General features: G+C 41.0%; 1 protein-coding gene across 3 annotated transcripts in view; it reads left to right on the forward strand.

Moving 5' to 3' along the window:
* The window catches only part of KCNQ5 (potassium voltage-gated channel subfamily Q member 5), a 451,318-nt gene that overhangs the window by 305,748 nt on the left and 120,884 nt on the right, over positions 1-24,686 (forward strand). For all 3 annotated transcript variants that reach the window (XM_075923769.1, XM_006127210.4, XM_006127213.4), the window contains exon 2: positions 5,745-5,835. In XM_075923769.1, the coding sequence (XP_075779884.1) occupies positions 5,745-5,835 (91 nt within the window). The remainder of the gene's footprint in view (positions 1-5,744; positions 5,836-24,686) is intronic.

The following is a 24,686-nucleotide window of genomic DNA, read 5'->3' on the forward strand; positions in this document are numbered from 1 at the left end:
CAAGGTAGTCAAAGACATGCCAGCTCCAGCGGATGCGAAAAGAGCATAGCACTTCACAGGAATGATACATTTTCTCTCCAAATTCTGCCTACCACTATAGCAGACAGGAGTGGAACTCACACATCAGAAGACAGGATGTTGAGTGGGACAGAGCAGGTCTCCAACAGCAAGCATTTGACACAATGAAACGAACGATAATGGATGCCCTGTCTTAGAGTACTACCAGCCAGGAGAGCCACTCACTCTCCAGTGTAATGCACTGGAAAAAAGATTGGCTGTAATTCTTTTGCAGGAGCAGCCAGTTGCTCATGCCATCAGAGCCCTGTCAGAGACTGAAGAAGGATATTGCCCAAATAGAAAAAGAGCTTCTGGCTGTGGTAGCTGGAGTGGCCAATCCCATCAGTACACTAATAGCTGCTTGGTAATAATGCAGCCTGACCAGAAAAGCAGAGAGACAGTTATAGCAAAGCCCATTTTTAGTGCTCCAAAGAGATTGAAACCCGTGTTAATGCACTTCCAGTGCTATTAAGAAGAGATTGTGATTGATCCCCACCCTCATGCTTTGTGAAATGGACTTATGGGCACAAATATACATAACTCAAAGATGCTTTGGACAAATTGCCCGATGGAACCTATCAATCTTCATGTCATAATCCACTGGATCTGTTTATCTTATTTTGGTGTATGTATCATTCTTGTGTGTAAAATTAGACAAATGGAGTATGGAATGCTTTATGGTTTTAAATGTGCAAAGGAAACGTATCAAGGGTGTTTCCAATGCTGGGATGCCTCAGTGCCTGGGCAATCATATGTAAATAGCCTTTTTTCCTTAATTATTAGCAGTGGTTGGTCTTAGGAAGTCACTTGACCTCCCTAACTGGAAGGGACTGGACTGTACAGGTAACATCCCATGCAAAAGTGGGGAATCTTTAAAATAGGAAACTAGCAGGTCTTGTCTTTGGCTGGCTGGTGTGGCACACCCATGGGAATGAACCGAAGACCCCAGGGAGAGGGAGTCCCTAGTTAAAAGACTTAGCTAGAAAAGGGACAGTTTTAGGGTGAGTTTGTAATGAATTTGTAATAAATTTGTACTGAATTTTTAGTGTTAATTAGTTAAGCATTTTCTGTTATTTTAAGTTTTGCTCTATCTGGTCTCACTTATTACCACTTAAATCCTACTGCTTGTACTTAATAAAATCACTTTTATTTACTATCAAGTCCAGTGTAAATAATTGTTACCTGAGGCAGCAACCAGTGTGCACATCCTCCTTTCATTGTTAAAGGGGGCTTACCTAAATAATTCCTTTGGAGTTCTAATCCCATTTGGGGAGTGGTATCCCAAGAAGCTGGGCCCAAAACTGCATTTTCCTTGGACCTGTGGAGTTTCAGTGTTTGTATGGCTTCTCAAGGGGGCAGTGATCTCAGCTCTGTGTCTTGGCTGGAGGAGACCAGGGAGCTGGCCCAGCAGGACAGAGCGGTGAGTAGCCTCAGAGAGCAGGTAGGTGAGTGGCAGTGGCCCACGAGGGCTCCCCCGGAAGCACTCCCAAGGAGTCTTCTGTGACTGCACTCCATCACAGAGATATTGTCCAGGAAAATTACAATAGTTGGTACCCTGAGCAGGGCATATATACCCAGCATCTGTGGTCTGGGGAAAGAGAATCCGGATCTTGAATCCATTAACATGCTGCAGCCTCAACAGTGAAGGTGAAGGGAATCTAAAAAGCTATAGAAAAGGACATTCAGCTCCTACAGTAAAGAGAGTGATTATCAGCAGGGCGGCCAGAAGACAAAAGCCAAGTCCTGTTAGGAACAGAATGTTTTATTAAAGATGAGCTACATGTGCAGGATGGAATCATATTTCAAGGTTAAAGAGCTATTGTCCCCACCTCATCCTGAAGGGATCATCCAAAAACACATGGCTTACATTGACAGTATGTTTAATTACTAGGAATAAACGCACCCTCTTCCTCAGCATACCCACAGAGTTAAGGTAAAATGGAATTAGCTGTGAAAACAGCTAGCAACTATTACACTTTTTCTTCTGGTTCAGAGACAAGATTAGCATTTTCTTGGCATACAAGCATACTCCACTGCAGAAGTGTCAAAACAATTCAACGCAGGCATTGATGGGAGAAAGGACAAAAACCCTGTTGTTAGTGAGGGAAGACCTGCCACACCCACAAATATGGAGACACTGCTGAGAGGAGATGGCCAACAATCAGAAAGCAGGCACAGAGTTTAAGCCAAGGACCTACTGGCCCTGGAGACAGGTAGTTTTGTGAAGATTTAGTCACTAGCAAGAAACCAGAAAGAGCTAACTAAAAGAGTTGTGAAGGGGATAGTAGCAACCAAGTCATTCAAGGTGACTATGCAAGAAGGACAAGTGATCCGAAGGAACAAGAATTACTTACAAGCTAGCAGACACAACACCCAGAGGAAGCTTAAAGATACAGAACTCCTCAGAGACAGAGACCCAACCTACGCCATAGGGAGAAAGGAGACTTCATAGACAGAGAATTTGCTAAAATCAAGATAGGTGATGGGAGGATAGGTCACCTATTGAGGAGATCAAACTATTTCAAAGAGTTTGTAAACTAGGGGTGTGATGGGTAAATGTGTAAATGGTTAACCAATAAACCTGGGCTCATCAGTTAACCTTCACAATTACACTCAGTCCCTTCCCCCCATGCTGCTTCTGTATCAGAGACAGCAGCGTGGGGAAGGTGAGCAGGCAGAGCTGGTGCTTTTAAGCAGTGAGTATGATGCAGGGATCCTGCTTTTAAGCAGTGAGTATGATGGAATTAACTGGTTGAAGGCTGAATGGTTTGGCAAAACATCCTTCCAAAAATATTGCCTATGTAGTGCTGTGGGGGCTGTGTCTGCATGAATAATTGTAAAATAAATTATTACTACCCAGGGGGTAATCTGAATTGTGCACTTGGCTTTCACAAGTTTTTATCTTGTTTTGAGTCATAAGTTGCTAAACTGCATTAATTCTGTATTTATTCATTTACTAGCCCTTATGAATTAATACTTTGTTTGCCCTGATCATCTAGGTAGCAGTCCCTTTGTTGTAAGTTAACCATGTTCTGACTGGAAGAATATTCTTGTGATTAGTGCATTGAGCTGGAGATTTGGGTTCATTTCCTGGTTCCACCACAGTCGTCTTGTGTAATCTCAGACAAGTCACTGAGAGCTAGATTAACAAAAGGATTTGGGCACCTAGCTGCAGCGTTAGTGGCCTGATCTCACAATCAAGTTCCATAAGGATTCACAAAATCCCCACTCATCTGTTGCTGAGCCCTATAGTTACCTAAATGAACTTGTCACATAAATGTAATAGTTCCCTAGGCTTATATTTTTTTCTGCCTCAGTGCCTATGTTTATGCTGCTATCAATGCTGCCTCTTTCTCATTCTTCCTTCCTTCTCTCTCCTGCTTTCTCCCCAGCTTCTGGCAAAAATGGCTTATGCATTCATTGCAGTTGAAAATTCCAAGCACAGAGGCATCTCCCTGCAGCCCAGACTAAGGCTCCTATCTTCTAGAGCTGGGAAAGATAGCATACACACATCCCTCATCTTGGCATTTAACACTGGCTATCCTAGGCAGCTGCCCACCTAACATGCTGGTTTTTGTGACTTGCATTCTAAGGTCTCTATCTCTCCCCATTCACGGTATAGGGAGCCAAGGCACCTAACCCAGACATGAATCCCAATGACTTTCTAAGACCTCAGTGTCAACAAACCTAAATTTCATTGTGAATCTAGCCCTTATTCGTTCTTTACCTCAGCCTCCTCAGCCTTTGCCTCATCCATTTTGACTGTCATTTCTGCAAAGCAGGTACTGTTTTAGAGTGTGTTTGTATGATACCTGGGGCCCCAGTTTGGATGGCTCTACTATAATACAGTAAGCAAGAATAATTCTACTGTGGGTCTACATAAGCCACTGGAACACCATTCTTCTGGTTTATTATGTCCCCAGAACTTCCACTATAACTCCATCACTCATATGCAATTTAGTTGTAGCTGTGGCAATCCCAGTATATTAGAGAGAAAAGATGGATGAGGGAATATTTTTTATTGGAGGAACTTCTGTTGATGAGAGAGACAGAAAGCTTGTCTCACTCAGAGAAATAGGTCCAATGAAAGACATTCCCTCACCTATCCTGTCACCCCATCAGGCATAGTTATGGTACTTACTCTGCTTATACAGAGCCAAATCCTAGAGTTCTTATTCTGTTGATAATCAGGCCTTATTCAGGCAAAACTCCATGGGAATTCTTCTGGAATAGAGCCTGAGTATTAACGTAGTAGAGACTTCAGAATTTGACTCTTATTTAATATCAAGTTAAAATGCAATACAAAATTTCATTATTGAAATACTAATGCAACATTTTGCTTTAAAATACCTATTGCAAAGAAAAATATAGCAAATTATTTTTATGAGTCAACCAATTTATAGAATGCCGTGTTATGGTTATACTTTGAATGGATAAATATTTTGTAGAGTTTTCAGCAACATTAAGATTATGCCAGCTAAGACACACTATATCAGCTTCTTATATATGAATTCAGTCTGACATATAACTCAATTAAACATACATTCTACATTTACCTGTGTCATCCACAATAAAAAAAAATCTCCAAATACACTGCTGTTCAAAATATCACCATGTGCAGGAAGCAGAAGCTGCCCAATTTGTCCTCTGGAAGTCCATTTCTTTGAAATTGCAATCCAAATTGCCCCTGCAGTTTTCCATCATTTTGTATACTGTTTAAATGTAATAGTTTCCTTCCTTGAATCTCGGTCTGATTCATACTCAGCTCTGAATTTGTCAGTATATGGCCAAGATAGATCTTTCCTTTCTTTGACTGGAAAATACTTACTGAGGATTTTGCATCAGGTTTTATTTTTTTCTTTTCAAAGTGTGATAATTTTAAAATGACACCTTTAGTCATAGTATTAGCGAATGTGCCCAGTTTCCATATACGGTAGTGAGACGCAGTCTGTGATTTTGTTCTCTTTGAGCTACCTTAGGTGACAGTGGAGTTGTCTTATGGCCAACATCAGTGGATCTTTCAGATTATGAAAAAGCCTCATTGATGGTCTTATTCTTTAAAACCCTCAGACAGCGGGGCTGTGTAATAAATGATTTTCTTCAATATAGTGGCTGAACTGGGAAAATGTTTGGTTTTGTTTTGGGGTGGTTTTTTATCTTACAAAATAAAATAAATAAATAAAATCGAAGTACATTTGAAACAAAAATTAATTTAGAATGAAAGTCAAAACAGCTCCAAAAATATTGAGGAAAAAAAGGTTTGACTTTTAAAAAAAAAAAAATTAAGTCAAAACAATTTGGCAAATTCAATCCACATTTTTTAAATATTTAGATCAACCTAAATCTGTTGGGTATTATCAATGAAAAAGCATTTTGTCCCAAAAAACGTACCCAGAATTAAACGCTAATTTAGATTAGATGTAGTTCCCACATTGGAACGTCAAGAGAAGTTGCATATTCAGTCATCTCCTCAAGAAAGATTATTTTCTTATTTCTTTTAATTCTATTGCCCTTTATTATGTTTAGAAATTTGTAAGTCATAAATATGTAATTTTACCAAAATTCATTTGTTACATAACATATAATGTAGTGCTATTTTATTAAATGCTTCTGTTTTTGAAATGCATAGTCGATGGACATATTTATACAGTGTTCTTAACAATTCTTCAATATTTTTTCTTTTTCAGTTTTCTTCTTGTATTTGGTTGCTTGATTTTGTCAGTGTTTTCTACCATTCCTGAGCACACAAAACTTGCCTCTCGTTACCTCTTCATTCTGGTAAGTGAAACTTATGAATATAAGACAATTTCACAGCCACTTTGACTATGGTAAACTCCATCTTACTTTAGACAGTAAAGTAATTTATGCTTTTTTTAAATTCATCAACAAGTTGAAAGAATCAAAACAGGCCCATGATAAACAAAAAATTGACAGGATCACCATTTCCTTTGGGACTTAATCTACAAAGGAAGCAGTAACAAACACAGGATGATATATTTGTTCTCCTCTTGAGAATTGCCATAGTTCATTACTAATAGTTCTTCTGCAGCTTGGCTGACAAAGCATGAAAGACCTTTGATAGCTGCTGTTGTTACTTAAAGCTAGCATACCACAAGAGATACTAAGCTTCTACAATTTTTATACTTAGGAAGATAAGGAATATAGAAAAGAATTTTGGAACTTTAGATACTAATGTGTTAATCAATATATTAACTGTTAGTAAATACTGACTTTTTAATGGCAATTTTTATAGTAGGGTAGGGTGACTTTCTCATAAATACTTTTCTGTTCTATTTTCCTCTTGTTTCCTTTTCCTTGTGGTTTTAAGTATAATGAATCTAATCTAAAAAACTGTTTAACATTATTATAATTGGTTCCAGGCAAAACAATGTTTTAATATGGCCAAAATTATACATCTAGGGACAAAGAATGTAGGCCTTACTTACAAGATGGGATTCTCTATCCTGGGAAGAAATTATTCTGAAAAAGATTTGTGGTAGTGGTGGATAATCAGCTAACCATGAGCACTCAGTGTAGTGTTGTGGCCAAAAGGGCTAATGTGGAGGCATTAACAGGTGACTCTGAAGTAAAAGTAGAGAAGTTATTTTATCTCTGTATTTGGGGCTATTATTACCGCTCCTGGAATATTGGGTTCAGTTACGGTGTCCATAGTTCAAGAAGAATATTCAGGCCTATATGCAGGAATTTCTGTGGGGGTGGGTTTTTTGTAAATGTGGAACACCATTTTTTTAAATATAAAGGAGTTCAAAATAGTTATGCAATGAATGTACATAAGAGAAGTTAATGAAAAATTTGAGTGGAAATAGTGGTTGGTAACATGATTTTGTTATAACATAACCAAAAATTTATACAGTAATAAAGGTTTTATAGAAATTACCTTCTGGATCATGGTGGGCAACATGTCCATCATGACCCCCCGCTCCCTTGGCCGCCCCTGCCTGCTGCTGCTCTAGATGAGGCCAGCGCTGGGTGAGTGTGGGTGGGGCTTTCAGCCAGTGGAGCCAGGCCCAAGCCGCTCCTCATGGAGTGGGGTGCCGTTCCCCCAGCCCTGATGTGCTGTCACCAGCCCCACCTGCCCATTCCCCACAACACAGTCCTCTCCCATCCCCAAACTTTTTGGCCCATGGCCCAATGAAAACCTTTCGGTGGACCACCACTTGCTAATGGAAACTCGCTGTTAATTACATAATTATGCCCAAGCCATTTTGCTAGTGCTGTAGCTAGGGAGAATGGTTTAGTTTGACCAGTAAGAAAGGAAATATTAAATTAAATTACTAAACAGACTAAATGCTTTAAATTTCTCATAGTAGTTTATCAAATTTCATTTTAAATAAAGTAAAATATTAATTTATGTCCAACACATGGCAGGGGTAGGGAACCTTTTTGGGGTTGAGGGCCACTGAACCACAGAAGAATCAGTTGGGATTTTTCCCACACAAGTGAGAAGCAAAAAAAAAAACCCTCTAAAAATCCTTCCCACTTCACTCCTTTGTCACTCCAGTCCCACCGAGGAAGGGAAAGGGAAAAGGAGGGCAGAGGTTCAGGGCTTCCCATAGGCCAGACTTACTCTTCTGTGGTTCTATGGTAAGTGGATTTTGTGGGTCCCCTCCAGACTCTGGGGTTGGGACAAAAATGGGGGGTACAGTTTGTGGGACAAGGCTGCCAGCAAGAGGAATGGGGGGGGGGGGTGCAGGACCTGGGCGAGAGGTGGAGTGTAAGAGGGGGTGAGGATACGAGGTCTGGATTTGAGGTAGGGTGCAGGAGCAGGCTGGGAGTAGGGTATCTGGCCAGTGGGAGGGGGCAAGAGCAAGGAAAGGTGCAGTATTTGTCTAGGAGGAAGGGTGCAGGGGCAGGGTGGGGGTGGGTAGGGTGTCTGGCCAGGAGGAGGGTGCAGGAGCAGGCTGGGGGTATGGTACCTGGCTGGGGGGAGAGTACACGAGCAAGGGAGGATGCAGGAACAGGCTTGGGGATAGGTGTCTGGCCGGGGGGAGGAGCCAGGATCAGGCTGCGGGTGCAGAGCCTTGCGGGGGGGAGGGGTTATGTGAGAGGGCTGGGGGAGTGTGGGTCTGGACATGAGGGAGTGGGGGCATTTACCTGCCTTCACAAAGCAAAACATGTGGCATGGAAATATCTTGCAACACCAGCTATAAAGTGCCATGTGAACACTTATTCTCACTTTGAGGAAACATAGTATACAAGAAGCAGGCAGTATTATCTCCAGCAAATTATAACAAAACTTGTTTATCTGAGTAATTGGCTGAATAAGAAGCAGGACTGAGTGGACTTGCATGCTCTAAAGATTTACATTATTTTGGTACATAATTGTATATAACTTTAGATTTGTAAGTTCAGCTTTTATGATAGAGATTGCACTATAGTACTTGCATGAAGCAAATTGAAAAATACATTTTACAGTGCTAATATTTGCAATAAAAAATAAATATAAAGTGACCATTGTACAATTTGTATTCTGTGTTGTAATTGAAATCAATATACAAGTTGGACCTCTCAGGTCCAGCATCCTTGGGACCTGAATGGTCTCGGATGAGGGAATTTGTCAGACCAAGGGGGGAGTCCCCTGCCACCGGCCCCTCAGCCTACCATCCCTCCCCACTGATGACTGCCCCAGCCCCACTTCTGGCTGCATGGCATCACAGCTGCCCTGGACCTGTTGGTGGCCAGAAGGCATGGAGCCCTAGCCCCGCTGCCATGGCACCAGACCTGTTGCTAGATAGCACATGGCCTTGGCACCAGACAGGTTGCTGTGGCACCTGCCCCGGCTCCAGCGGGGTTGCCATGACTCCGGTTCTGCTGCCACAACCTTCCCCTGCTAGGCTGCCACAGCCCAGTCAGGCAGCCCTTGTGCCACTGCCATCGCTGCCAAGGCCTTGGCCCTGCTTCCACCAGCCTTGCCTGCTGGACTTCAGATGTTGCTGGACCAGAAAGTGCCAGTTTAGGAAGGTGCAGCCTATATTTGAAAATATAGAAACCATCTACAAATATTTGCTCATAATTGCTCATAATTAATTTGTTTAATCATGCAATTAATCATGATTAATTTTTAATCACTTGACAGGCATGGTCTCTAGTAGTATCTGTATTTTGCATTTAATCATAAATGATGTGTATTTATATCCTGTTAGAATTAAATATAATGTTAGAATCTATATAATGTTAGAATTAAAGTTCCAAATAAAGACTCCAGTCTTGCAAAGACTTAGGTATGTGTAAAACTTCATTCATGTGAGTGATCCCTTTTGGTTTGTGGGTGTTACCAATGTACTTATGTTTGTATGATCAGGCCCTAAAAACATGATTTTGTATCATATATGTGAATTCTTGGGGCAGAAATAGCTCCACAAAAGATGAAAGGGAAGCTGGCAGATACAGGCTGTGCTGAAGCCACCTTCTTGTTAGACCAAGATCACTATGTCGGTTGTAAAGGAAAGTCAAGTAAATGCTTCTGATATTATGGCTTTTGCTATTAGATACTAGTAGAGGTTGTTTGGCATATGGGCTTCATGGGAAAATACAAAAAGGATGAGCATTGATTAAGCGATAGTCTGATTAAAAACTATTTAAGACTGAAGAGTAAGTAAAAGTGGAGAAGAATGGCATTACATACCAATGATACCATTATCTTTTTCAGATATATTGTCAGCTCAGAGCAGGGGTGGATTTACAGTGAAACATACCATGCCCTTGCACGGCTTCCCCCTCTCCCCCATGACATGGGGCCCCCAGGGCCGGGCAGTCCAGAACCCTTCTCCCTGCCCCTGCGCAGATAGCGGTCGTTCTGCAGGGGGGAAGGGAATAGTCCCTCTGCAGAGAGGGCTGTGTGGGGGACAGGAGAGTATGATGGCTCACCTGCAGGCCGCAGCCTCAGGAGACCAACAGGAGGTGGTAAGCAGCATGAGCATGGTCTGAAAGGCTTCAGAGGAAAATGGGACAGCTGCACAGCTGACAGGAGGAAAGCAGCACTTTGAAGTAGGAAAGCACCGCTTCTCTCCAGCTGCTGACTGCAGCTATACAGTGCTCCTCTAAAACCTTTCAGCCCGTGTTCATGCTGCTGGCCACCATCTGGTGAGTGGCAGCTGCCCACGAGGGGATGGAGGTTGGGGGATGGAGAGCCCACAAGCTGCACAGCCAGCAGGAAAAAGCCACTCTTTGAAGCCAGAAAGCACCACCTCTCTCTAGCAGGTGGCTGCGCTGCCCTCTCCACCTGAGTTCTCCAGCTCCTGTAATGTTACACTGCTGTTGGCTGCCACCTGAGAAGTTGCTGCCTGTGAACAAGAGGGAGAGCAGTCGGCAGATGGAGATCCTGGGGTGGGTGTGGGAGGCGCAGTGAGGTGGCCGATGGAACCATGCGCTTCAGGTGGAACACATGTGAGTCTCTGCCCACTTCTTTGGGCCAATCAGAGCAGGGCCACTGGGGCACCTGAAGCTGTCCTCCATGGCCATAGAGATCTTCATATCTCCTCTGTCAGTTTTCTTTTCCAGCCCCACCAAGGTGGTTCTGCTCCTGTACTGGGCTTCCAGCTCCACCCATTCCACCCGAGGCACCACCTTTCTTGGGGTCCAGTCCTGCCCTCTCCTCCCCTCCCTCCCCCACACACATCTTGATCAGGGGCCTGGCTATTCTGCCAGCAGCCCTGCCTGAACCCTTAGTTCCTGTGCCTGTGGCTCAAATCCAGGTCTGGAAAGATCATTAAGCGGTCCATTAAGACCCTCAGCAATTTTCATGTGGTCTGTGGGAAAAAAAAGTTAGACTACAAAAACAATCAAGGTATCTCACTTTATTTTCATTTACTTATAATATAGGAGGAGGAGAATGAAGAAAAAAGAATGAAAAATGGGAGGGCAGGAAGAGTGAAAGTTCTTTTTCTTGAGTGGGACCCTAGGAAGTGAAGCTGAGTGCAGGGCTCAACTAACTCTAAATCTGCCACTGGCTCAGAGGCAATGGATCTTGTGTGGCTATGGATACATGTGTTAACTGATAAAGCACAAGGTGAGGTCTGTTACAGACCACCAAATCTGCCAAAAGTCAGGATGAGTGGCTCTGTTAGTCTCTGTAAAGTGCAGAAAGAAAGCATGAATGATCATGGAAGTCTTCAACCTGCTAAATATACATTTGAGATCACATGTTGCCACTAGTAAAATGCCCCTGGACTTTCTAAAAGGAAAGGTATTGTACAGAACATTGGGTAACTAAATATTAAACATGCTTCTGAAAGACAAAGATGAAATTGAGCACTGGACTAAAAATCAATTATCGGCATACAAAGAAGACAGACTTAATTGGTAGAAATACACACTTTCCTGCAAAACACAGATTCCAGTATTTGCTTTTGTCCCAAATTAGAGTAAAAAGTTGAAGAATCAAAATTACCTGCAAAATATTTCTGAAAAACCTCTATATTAGAAAATGTTAAAAGGAATTTATTTTGGTCCTAGCATGAGGGCAGGGGACTGGACTTGTTGGCCCCCCGAGGTCCCTTCCTGTTCTAGTATTCTAGGATTCTAGGATTCTAAATGCTTTGTTTTGATAAGGTTAGAGCTGTTCATTTCAACTTTATAGTATGCTAGCCAAAATAAAAAATGTCAGCCTTCGATAACTTTTTATCAAAAATATTGAGGAAATCTGCATACTCAGGAAATGTTTAAATTTCAGCAAATTAATATTTTCAGGTGCAAAAAAAAAGATTCCTGTGAAAATGTATTGACCTCATTACAGCCATTGTATACAAATAGAATAGTCCCCATTATTAATATTCAGACTTAAAAAGGCTGCTGTTGAAATGGGGGATGCCCCATGGGACCAGAAACACCAGCTGTTGGGAGCCACCAAGCCGCAGCTGCTCTGGCTGCCCCCAGTGCAGCCTGCCTCAGAGACCACTTGAGCAATGATCCTGAGCATGCTGAAAACTAGCTCTTGGAGTTCTTATGTTTTTGGAGTACAATTTGATCACCAGGGAACCTTATGCCTCAGTGATGGTCCATTCAAATAAAAGCGAGCTACTTCTCCCCAGTGACACCGTGAAAGGTTTGGTTGGTTTCTTTCCCCCATTCCAGAACACTCAATAGGAAACCATCAGAGATAACTGCAACTAATCAAAACCAGTTGGAGGTAAAAAGGAACATTACAACAGACCAGGGGCCGCCCTGTCTGTGAATACAGCCAAAAGATTGATTCGCTTTATCACAAAGTGGAGAAAGACACTCCACATCCATTTTACCTTTACTGGCTGATTAAAGGTTAAATCCATGCTCCTATGAAGCCAGCCAGCTTTAAAACAGACTGGATTTTACAGTGGGAGGGAGAACCTATTTTATTAGATAGGAAAGGTAACGATCAATAAGTGTAGGCTGTAGTTCACATTTTATTATTTTGTTTTAAATTGCAGCCATTTATTTCCATCACTCTCATTTGTTTCTAGTGGAACCTCCATTTCTTCTTAAATACACCTTTTGTGTTGATATAATGCTGTGCATTTTACAGGTGCCGTAATTTAAGATAAACTGATACACTGGGATACCTTGTTTCTTTGGGAGCAGAGGATGTGAGGGTACGTCTAGACTACAGGGTTTTGTCGACAGAAGTTTTGTCAACAGATACTGTCGACAAAGCTTCTGTCGACAAAGAGCGTCTAGACTACATTCAGTTCTGTCGACAAAGCAAGCTGCTTTGTCGACAAAACCCTGTAGTCTAGACACAACCCTACATGCAATAACACCTTCTGTCGACAGAACTCTGTCGACAGAAGGCGTTATGTCTCGTAAAATGAGGTTTACCAGAATCGACAAAACTGCTGAGTTCTGTCAACGTTATGTCGACAGAACTCAGCGGTAGTGTAGACGCAGGTATAGTTTTGTCGACAAAAGTCCACTTTTGTCGACAAAACTCTGTAGTCTAGACACACCCTGAGATGTGATTGAGTAGCCTCCTATCATGTGTAGGATTCTGGCATAGCTGTTCCCCACTATGGCACACTCAGTGCAGCAGGTGGAGGCTCACAAAGACTTTAAAATACCTCTGCTTACAAAAACTCCCTAGTGTCACATATTCACTGACTTTGGGAGGTAGCTGCCACCATCAAGTGATTTAATCCTTGAAAAACAGGAAGAAACACTTGAATTTCTTCCCGAGGGGTACCCCTTAGCTCTTTTGCCACAAGTGAGCTTGAAAAAAAGAGAAACAAAAAACACAGAAAACAAACTATGTCTGATAGTTGACTTCTCAGGCTAGGCAGGCACACATAGAGACCTCCTGTTACGTTTCAGGACACACGAATCAAATCATCTCCTTAAAAAAGGTGATTTTATTAACAAAACAAATGATATACTTGATAAAGCATACTTGGTGGCTAGGTGTTACAGAACAGCTAAGAAAAGAGAAGATTAAAACACAGACACAAAATATCTCTGGGCACAGCTTGGGGTATAGTGAATGGGGAGAGGGAAGCACATGCATTTCACACAGAGAAGTTTTACCAAACAGCAAAATAAATAAAAATAACCTGATTCAAACTACATATACATTTTCCCTCTACTGATGAACTGTACTGGTCCATACCTTATTTCTCGTAGGCATGGTAATATTTCTTGTAGGCATGGTAATTCTGGTTGATTATTTTGTCTTGTCCCTCCAGCTACTAACTTAAAACTCCCAAAAAGAGAAAGGGAAGAAGGATTTAAATTTCAGGACTGTATCCCATTGGTTCTTTGGCCCCCTGCCAAAACCCTTAGGCTACGTCTACACTATGAGTTTTTGCGGCAGAAAATATGCTAATGAGGGACTCGTTAGCATGAGTCACAATCTCATTTGCATATTTTCTGCTGATCCATTTTTTTCGCGAGCGGTTTTTGTGCAAAAACCTTAGCAAAAAAATGGATCGGCAGGAAATATGCAAATGAGACCGTGACTCATGCTAATGAGTTCCTCATTAGCATATTTCCTGCCGCAAAAACTCAGTGTAGACGTAGCCTTAGGTACCTGCATTTAACCCGTTAGTCACCGAGTGCTGGCCAGCATCCTTCTAGCTATCACAGCGGTGTACCTCTTTTTAATCTGCACAGCAAAGACAGGACTGCCATAGCTCAGAGGAGAATGCTTAAGTGGCTGAAAGTCTGGTAGGCAGGGAGCTAAAACCCAGCCATGGTGGATAGGACTCCCTCTTGCTGGAGGCAAGGGTAACAAGATGACGTACACTTCTAGGTATCCGGGGAATCATCACAGACTGTCAACTATAGATTTGGGAGAATTTGTCTGTCTGTCTGAGTGTGTCTGTCTATCTGTCCATCTATCTGTTCAAGAACGCCTCTTAAATGGTAAGAACTAGGGCCACCAAATTTGGTATACAGCTTCCTTTTACCATAACTTACAGTAAAATAAAAGTTTGGTTGTGCCAGGAAAATAGGATGTGCCTGGAATGGGGTTGCTTCTAATAAAACCATACAGAAGAGACAGAATCACCAGGCAGATGAAGGGGGCTCCAGGGCTGCCACAGGCCTGAGCCTCACACCTCCTAAGGCACCCTTTAGGTGGGGGGGAGCAGGAGGGGAATCTCCCTCCTTCCCCCTTTGTCTCCCTCCCCCGCGATTAGCATAGGAACATTGCTGTCTGTTCCCCTTCATCAAGGAGAAAGGGGAAATTTCAGAGTTTGCTGCATTCCTCACTCTGGCTGGGGAGCACACGGGGCAGAGAAACCTGAAGCTACCCCAGCCAGGAGACACGCATCTCTCCATGACTGTGCATGCTGGAGCTGTAGCGACCATGGAAAGATGCTTCTCACCTGGCCCCAAGTTGCTGTGATCAGAGAGGGCTGGGGTAGTCCTCTCTCTCCAGGGAAGCCTACATACTGAATCGCTCATCCTCAGCCTCACCAGTTTAGTTGCCAAAAAACAAAAATTAATTGAGCTAAGGATGCAAACAATGCCAGGTAAATCTAGTAAATTATAATTGAAGAGATTCAGACAGTTCATAAAGGGAACTAAAAGTTTTCATTTAAAAAAGCTATAGCCAAAAAAAGATTAAGGATAATAAGAATACATTTTAAAAACATATCCAAGAATAAAAGAAATTGTAACAAAAGCATTGGTCTATTACTAAATGGACTTAATTGCATTGTAAATAAGGATGTCGTTTTGGAAGACTTTGTCCTTTCCTTTCTTTTACATGTCTCCATTCAACATAAATGATGTCTGTAAAAAGAAGACTGAAAAAGAACTATGCACACCTGAAAAAGAACATTTTTCGTTTGTAAATAGAAATGTAGTTTTGTTGTAAATGTATAACTAGAGATTTCAGTGTGACCTTTATATTGCATTCACACTTAAGTTCTATGAACAATATAGAATAAATTTCCGCCTACTATAAATGATCAAGGTACAACGTATTTATGAAAAGGCCCCTAAAATGCCATATAATTTCAGAAACCCTATCTGTAAAAAGCAAAAGAGAAATCTGGGTCTACAATTAGAGCATTTCCCAGGCACTGAGAACGATCAATAATAATTCTTCTGCAAGAAATCTCTATGGATCATATAATGTCAGGATCATTGAGGCTGTCACATTTCACTGCTTGTGGGACCATATCTCATCCATGAAATTATTTCATTTGTGCCCACAGGATCTACAGTATATTTACAGGAGAAATTCACAGATACTGTAAAATCACAAAACATGGTAGGCACCTCATACTGTGTTCTGTTTCTGTCCTCTATTTATTGCTAAATGGTTGATACCAACAATACTAATGATGTCACCTGGCTTATATTGTACATGGTGGTTTTATGAGGGGAGACTTATCCTTCTTTGTCCAGATGGATGGTGACCATAATATAAGGATTTAAGATTATAATGCTAAGATTAATCAGGTTGTTCCAAAGGGGTATAAATATTTCCTTGGAGGATACATACAGATGTGATCACCCCATCTCAAAAATATATTGGAAGTGGGAAAGGTTAAAAAGGGACAACAAAAATGATTAGGGTTGTGGAACAGCAAGGGATGCCATTTGTGGGGCTAAGGAGAGCTGTAGCCGCCCCCCTGAGGTCTGAACCCCTAAATTTCATACTTGCGGTTCATACTAGCCTCAGAGGTAGCTATTAACAGTAACAGAGTTTGTGCTACTCTCCTACTTTGTCTTTGTTCATAAACAGAGGGAGGCTGGGTGACTAAGATAACAAAAGGCTTATCATTCAAGTAACTGAAGGATCCTTAGATGATCATGAAAATATTGCCAGGTACTCCACTTAACACACAGGGGGGAAAGAATAAGAACAAATAGTGTGCTCCAGGAGTCTGTATTCGAACCAGAGCTCTTCAACATATTCATAAATTATCTTGGAAAACGAGTAAGCAATGATGTGACAGAATGTATAGATGATTCAAAATTACTTAAAATAGGTAAGTCTGAAGCTGACTGCTAAAGAGTTACAAAGTAATATCACAAAACTGAGTGACTGGGCAACACACGGGCAGATGGAATTCAGTGCTGATAAATGCAAAGTAATGCACATAGAAAAATATAATTCCAACTATACATACAAAATGATGGGGTCTAAAATTAGCTGTTACCACTCAAGAAAGAGATCTTGGAATTATGTTGGATCATTACCTGAACTAATCTGCTCAATATGCAGTGGCGGTCTAAAAAGTCCACAGAATATTGGGAATCATTAGGAAAGCAATAGATAATAAGACCAAATAATATACAGGCCTCTAAAAAGTCATGGTATGCTCACATCTTGAATACTGTATGCAGATCTGGTCACCCCAGCTAAAAAAAGATACATTGGATTTAGGAAAGCTACAGAGAAGGGCAACAGAAATTATTAGGGTTAAGGAACAGCTTCTATGCAAGGAGAGATTAAAAAGACTGGGACTTTTCAGCTTCGAAAAGAAATGACTAAAGCATGGGGACTGGGAGATATGTTAGAGGTCTAGAAAATCATGAATGGTGTGGAAAAATTGAATAAGGAAACGTTATTTACTCCTTCACTAACATAAACAGAAGACAGTCACCCAGTTATGTTTATAGGCAGACAATTTAAAGCCAACAAAAGAAATTATTTTTTCACAGTTAACCTGTAGAACTCTTTGCCAGAGGATGGTGGAAAGACCCAAACTATAACAGGATTCCAATAAAAATGAAATAAATTTCCACATCCACCCACCCCCAATTTGCTGCTTGACTTGTATTGAGCATGTTCAGTAACACTGCTGACACTGCTGTCCTCAGTCTGCCTCTCCATGCCTTGCTCTGTCTCCCCCCTGGGAACTGCAAGGCTACGTCTAGACTGGCAAGTTTTTCCGCAAAATCATCTGCTTTTGCGGAAAAACTTGCCAGCTGTCTACACTGGCCGCTTGAATTTCTGCAAGAACACTGACGATCTCATGTAAGATTGTCAGTGTTCTTGCAGAAATGCTATGCTGCTCCCATTCGGGCAAAAGCCCTCTTGCGCGAATGCTTTCGCGCAAGAGGGCCAGTGTAGACAACGCGGTATTGCACAAAAAAGCCCCAATGGCAAAAATGGCGATCGGGGCTTTCTTGTGCAAAACCGCATCTAGATTAGCACGGACGCTTTTCCGCAAAAAGTGCTTTTCCGTTAAAAACATTTGCGGAAAATTATGCCAGTCTAAACGTAGCCCAACTGTATGAGGAAAAATTTATAAGACTGGGACTTTTCAGGTTGGAAAAGAGATGACTAAGGAGGGAAATGATTGTAGAGGTCTATAAAATCATGACAGGTATAGAGAAAACAAATAAGGAAGTGTTATTTACTCCTCGTAACACAAGAACGAGGGTTACCAATTGAAATAAATAGGCAGCAGGTTTAAAACAAACATAAGGAAGTGTTTGTTCCTAAAACACAAAGTCAAGCTGTGAAATGCTTTGCCAGAGGATGTTGTGAAGGCCAAGATTATAACAAGGTTTTAAAAAGAACTACCTAAAGTCATTGATAGTTCTATCAATGGCTGTTAGCGAGGATGGGCAGGGATGGTATCCCTAGCTTCTGTTAGCCAGAAGCTGGGAATGAGTAACAGGGGGACAGATCACTTGATGATTCCCTTTTAAAGGCTGGCCAAAACTCAAGATTTCTAATTTGCAATGAATTTTACGTTTGTTCCAAATCAGAATGAATCCAAATTTCAAAATACAGACATTTCTCACAAACACTCTGAAATTTGAATTCATTCCAGATTGGAATGAACCCACATTTTCTCAAGAACCACAGAGTCTGACAAAAAGTTTTATTTCAAATACACCAACACACACTGGCATTCTGTTTCTGAAACTAAATTTTCTCCCCAGAATTGGCAGCTGCTGAGTGAAATTGACATTCTAATGAGACTGACAAGAATGTCAATCCACTTGGTCATTCTGGAACAGTCCCACCATGAAGACTGCCCCAGGGCCATGGACCAGTGTTTCCTGTAAGCTGTACGCTTGTGTGGCTACGCAGAAGAAATTCAAATACTGCCCTGTTGATTAGCATAGCATCCACAACTGAGAGCACCCACAGCTGGATTTTTTTGTTCCTACTGGCAGTGCACATTTGCATATGCCTTGGTGCACATAAAATTTATTCCACATAGGGTTGGAAAAAAATCCAGACATAGGTGGAAAAGATTAAAGGGAATATTGCCAGGGACCCAGAGTTTCCGGATTCCTGGCCAGTGAGAGAAAAGACTGCAGACTGTATGCCCAAAAGAAGGGCTAATAAAATCTGCATAAATTATCTATAGTCATCATACAAAATAGACAAGGCCACCAATGTCTGAAATATAGTAATCCAACAAGGTTCTGACCCCAACTTGCACGATTGCCAGGGGGAGACCAGAGGTTCTGGTTCAACAGGATAAAATGGTGGGGCAGCCCAAGGGTAGTTATGTGGGCTCGGTGGTATGATTAGCACATCAGGTGACAGTGTCAAAAGGATGTCTGTGTCTGAACCTGTCACACATAGTATAAAAGGTTTGCTTTTTGTGTGACACTTGATTTGTGGCACATGACCAACTTATCTTATGCCATTAGAGAGCTTGTGATATAAAAAAATGCAGTCGAGAACATATTCAAAAACATACAGATTCTAAGCATCTGCCTGAAACTAAGCATCTGCCTGGGATTTAAATGTTTAAAATTGTAGCAATATGTAGAAATAGTAGTTTGGTATGTAATTGGTCTCTAAATAATCCATCTGTTAAAATAAAATCAAGATGCAAAATCTCAGTCATAATTTGAAAAAATAAACATGTAAAAAAAGCACATCTGTTATATAACTGAACATTTTTGGCATTTATTTCCATGTTTTTGAGTATTGAACTAGGAGCTGATTGAAAGTTTCAGGTTTATTTCCCAATTAATAAGGTCTATTCCAGATTCTGTAACATAATGGAATAGAACCAAGGGAACCTGATGTCTAAAGCACGTATGCAGCAAATTAGCCAAAGGTTATCTAGAGCTTTAATGAATAATTATATTAATTGATGAGGAAACTCATATAGTTTTTTGCCATTTACAGTTAAGGGGAATTTCTTATCATGGAAAAGGATCTGAGAAGTATGCTAATTTAACAATGACAGTTTGAATCCTAATTAGAGAAAAAAACAAACAAAGCACCAACCATATCTGGGTTTTGCTCACCCACTTTGACTTAATTATCATGGGAATCCTATATAGCTTTTTGTTAATTTCATATTTGATTTGCTATCCAGGGGCATAGATCAGATTCATTATACATGTGCAAGGGCTGCAAGACTGAAACACACATTCTTATCTCCTACTGATGGTAATGGAAATTTTGAGTGCAAAAAATGCCACTTCAGATGGAGCTGATACTGCTGTGTCCTGTTGAGCAGAATTAATAGCACTGCAGGAAGTAATGGAGATTTTTTCCCCATGAAAATTGACCAAAAAAATCTGTTTTATCATTTACTGGGGAAAACTTGGGCTTGGTTACTCATCCCCTTCTACACAACACTACAGCTTTGTGTATACATAGCCCCAGCTGCAGTCTGCCCGCACAAGTTCCTTAAGGAAGCCATATTAAAGAACATTGAGGTATTATTTTGTGTGTGCGTGTGCGTGTGCGTGTGTGTGTGAGAGAGAGAGAGATCTTAATTAAAAAGGAAAAGGGAAATCAATATAAAGTGGTAAAATATATTATATCTGATATTGAGAAGAATATTATGTAAATGCAAGCACATTTAAAATAATTACAGGTGACCACATCAGCACAATAATATTAGCTAGAAATTAAATGGAAAATTCTCCAGATTTTCTCATCTGAATGTAAGCTCAGGACACGTCTCAAAAGCAGAGGGTTTTGTGGGGTTTTTGTTGTTTTGTTTTTGGTGGGAGCTGTTTTTTGACATTCAAACACTTTAAATGGGGCTGCAACTTTAAATGGGGCTGAGTTTTATTTAACAAGGCAGCATCTATTATTTAATACAAGAGAGGAGAATCTAAGGGGGAGGGGAAGATGCAACCTGCTGGCTTACCTGGATCCTGCTGCCACGGGGCTGGAGCACACAAAGCATACTAGCCTGGGCCTTCCAGTGCATAGGTCCCAAAATTCTTTACTCACCACTGGCTAGATTGTTGCTTTGTGGATGTGCTGTCATGAATTTGGCCTGATTCTGCAAACTGCTGCAAGTGAGCACTCTGCTGCAAACTGCTGCACTCTCCCAGAGCCTAACTAAGTGATGGGGGCTTGACATTTTATTGAATTGGTGAGCAAAAGCTATGCTGTGCTCTTGCCAACTAATATATTGACTCAAAAATATACATATTATAAAGAAATCAATTGTAGCCTTGTGTCTGCATCCACTCTTTTCCCTCCAACTAAGGAATGAACAGTGAATTTCTTGGGGGAAATTCTAAAATTGTTTGGATTTTTTTTCATTGACATCCACAGGGCAAGGATTTCACCCCTGGAGTTCAAATGTTTTTATTACATTCATTATCATTTTTATTATTAATTTTATTATTTATTATAGCTCCTAGGAGACTCAGTCCTGGACCAGGACCCCATTTTGATAGGCATTGTACAAAGAAAAGAGCAAAAAGATTGCCCCTGCCCTCAAAGGTCTTGAAATCTAAGCATAAGGCAAAAGACAACAGATAGATACAAATGAGGGAGCACAGTACTGGTGAGCATGATAGGCAGTGGTCTTAGCAAAACAGCAACCCGTTATCAAGTTTTTGTAGCTATCACAGGGGATGTTATTATTTCTAATTGCACTGCTACCCACTCACACCAATCAGGAATCCTTTGTGCTAACTGCTGAAAAAACAGCAGTAGATTCAGTCCTTTCCCAGTAGATACATTGTAATATGATAAAAATGTAATCCTTTATTTACCGTAAGTGTTGTACAGAAATGGTGTATAAGTTAATCACTGACCAATTGTTAAGAAAAGGAGCAAATGATGGCATAAGAAACCATATAATAACAATATCGTTTATGTTATTAGAATTGGTAGCACAAGAGTTGTACATCCAGAGGAAACTTTATTAGGCTGGAGGGACTGGGGAACTGTTTTCTTAATATTCCTTTAGTTGATGCATTAAAATGAGTATTTATAATTTCTGATGTTATAATTTCTTTGTCAACACTTAGCACCTTTCTTTTGCCTTCAACCTGGATTTCTACATGAAATGCCTGATTTTCTCTAAGTACTTAGCAATCACTGAAATAATTTTAATAGAAAATGTAAGGTATTGTCACAGGAGATTACCATGTGTTGAATATAAATAGTAGAAACAATGCTGTTTACTTGAATTCCTCTTAATGAGTTGTGAAAATAGAATGACATAAAGATGTAAGATCTAAAAGCTATAGGATGTTATGAACAGATAAATGGATAATAAATATGTAGAAGAACAACTCACAAGGAAACAAGTAAGTCTTTATACCGTAAAGAATTAAAGAGAATATATTCAATAAGGTGGAGCTTTATACTTCACCTGATTTTACACAACTTGGACTTTGCTTTAATTATACAAATTAAGACTAATGTCTCCATAAAAGATATTTGTTCTTGAACTCATCTCTCTTCCAGACTTAAAAGCATACGGATGACTTATCAGTAGTAACTTGGGACAGTAGAAACACATATTAATGTTATGATCTGAATATCAATCAATTAATCTAAATCATGGTGTCAGATTTTAAGTAGTGTTCACCACTGCTGGGCAGATTCAGGGTTTCAGGATTGACCCGTGATACAGAGATAAGCCACTTGAAAATTCAGTTCTGGGATTTGGGCATTTCTTTCCTCTGAGTAGTAGCTGTGACAATTTGGGAATATATCTGTATCAAATCATGAATTTAATTGTGTTTTGTGCAGTCCATTCTCTGTGACCTACACCGTGGATGAAAGCATCCATTTTGTACCAGAGACTCAATTCCTGGTGAACAGACAATGTCTAAAGAGCTGTCACCAAGCAGTCAAGGCCCGGTAACATTGATGAGCTAGCTTCTGTTGGGAAATCCTTTGATTTTCAATGACTCTCGCACAGAAGCAGAAAAGAGATAGGAGGCTAGAGCCTTGCCCTCCCTGCAGCTTGCAGTATATAGGAAAGAGGAGAGAGAGTCGGTTTTAAAAGGGTTGCTTCTCTAAAACCAAGACTACACTACAAACTTTCATGTTTGATGGGGTCTGATGAGGTGCAATCCCTAACGGATAGAGCTGTGCTGGTGAAAGCTCCTAGCTTTCAGTTATAAAGGCAAAACTGCAATTTTTCTGATGTAGGTTATTTCAGTCAGTTGGGCTGGAATAAGCAACACTGGCACAGCAGTTTGCAATATCAGTTGCCTCCATGGTGGGAGCACCTTGCAAGTAAAATAGCATACTGGGATAGCGATACTGGAAAAGTGATCCTAGAGTAGATCTGACTGAAGCAGCACAGGCCAACCAATATCAGAAGGAAGAAAGCCAGCCAGACAAGCAAGGGAGAGCTGCCTGTCCTGAGGTCTTGGATCAAACCCAGGATGCCCAGGAGTGATGGCATCAGGCTGCGGTGCCTGCATTGAGGAGTTTGTTTGCCATAAATCTTTAATTCTGTTGGGTTTTGTTCTTGGGCTGGGAAAGACTCACTGTTCCATCCTCAGCAAGGAGTGGCTGCTGTAGCTGAGGGAGAAGTGCCCCTCTCCCAGCGAGGCAGCTCAGTGCATGGAGCTCCAAGCCCCTGGCTCGGTGGGGCTGGGCCGCCATGCAGCTTAGTGGTAACCTTGCTGGTTGGGCTTGTACAATGAGCTCTGGATAGACAGGGCCTGTATCTATGAGAAATCCCATTGTGAACAGTGTTTTAGTTTAGTGGTCTACATAATATTGTGAAACCTTAAGTACAAAAAATAAAAGTAAATTAAGAGAAGAGCTATTGTTATAGAATACTAGAACTAGAAGGGACCTCAAAAGGTCATCAAATCCAGTCCCCTGCCCTCATGGCAGGACCAAGCACCATCTAAATCAATGGTCTCCAACCTTTTTAAGCTTGAGATCACTTTTTGAATTTAAGTGCAATCCAAGGTCTACCTAAAACACAAATATCCTTGCTTCACCTCCTTTGTAGCCCTTCTCTGAGGCCCTGCCCCTGCTCACTCCATCCTCCCTCATTTTCGCCAGACTGGGGCAGAGGGTTGGGATGCAGGTTCTGGTCTTGGCTTAAGGGATTTGGAGTGTGAGAGGGCTCTGAGCTGAGCCTGGGGGAGGTGGTTGGGAATTTGACAGAATACTCTGGTTGAGACCAGTGCACAGTAGAGGAGAAGAATTACATGTCTTGCTCACAGCACTCCTGTTAATGCATCCCAGAATGATGTCTGCCTTTTTTGCAACAGTGTCACATTGTTGACTCATATTTAGCTTGTCATCTGCTTTGATCCCTAGATCCCTTTCACCAGTCTTCCTTCCTAGATAGTCACCTCCCATTTTGTGTATGTAAAACTGATTGTTCCTCCATAAGTGAAGTACTTTGCATTTGTCCTTATTGAACTTCATCCTATTTATCTCCGACCATTTCTCCAGGTTGTCCAGATCATTTTGATTTATGACCCTATTCTCCAAAGCACTTGCAATCCCTTTCAGTTTATCATCTTCAAAATGTATATGTGTACTCTCTTTGCCATTATCTGAATAATTTATGAAGCTATGAACAGAACTGGTCCTGCAGAACCCCTCTTATTATGCCCTTCCAGCATGGTTGTGAACTACTGATAACTACTCTCTGAGAACAGTGATCTAACCAGTTGTGCACCCATCTTATAGTAGCCGCATGTGAGTTATACCTTGTTTATTGATAAGAAGATCATGTAAGACTGTATCAAATGCTTTACTAAAGTCTAAGTATATCATGTCTACCTTTTCCCCCTTATCCACAAAACTTCTTAGCCTATCAAAGAAAGCCGTCAGATTGGTTTGATATGATTTGTTCTTTACAAATCCATGCTGATTATTACTTATCAACTTATTATCTTCCTGAAGTTTCAGCTGGATTCCTTAATTGTTTACTCCATTATCTTTACTGGCACAGCAGTTAAGCTTACTAGTCAGTAATTTCATGGGTTGTCCTTATTTCTCTTTTTTTTTAGAGATGGGCAGT

This window comes from Pelodiscus sinensis, chromosome 3 (genome assembly GCF_049634645.1).
Source record: "Pelodiscus sinensis isolate JC-2024 chromosome 3, ASM4963464v1, whole genome shotgun sequence".
NCBI lineage: Eukaryota > Metazoa > Chordata > Testudines > Trionychidae > Pelodiscus > Pelodiscus sinensis.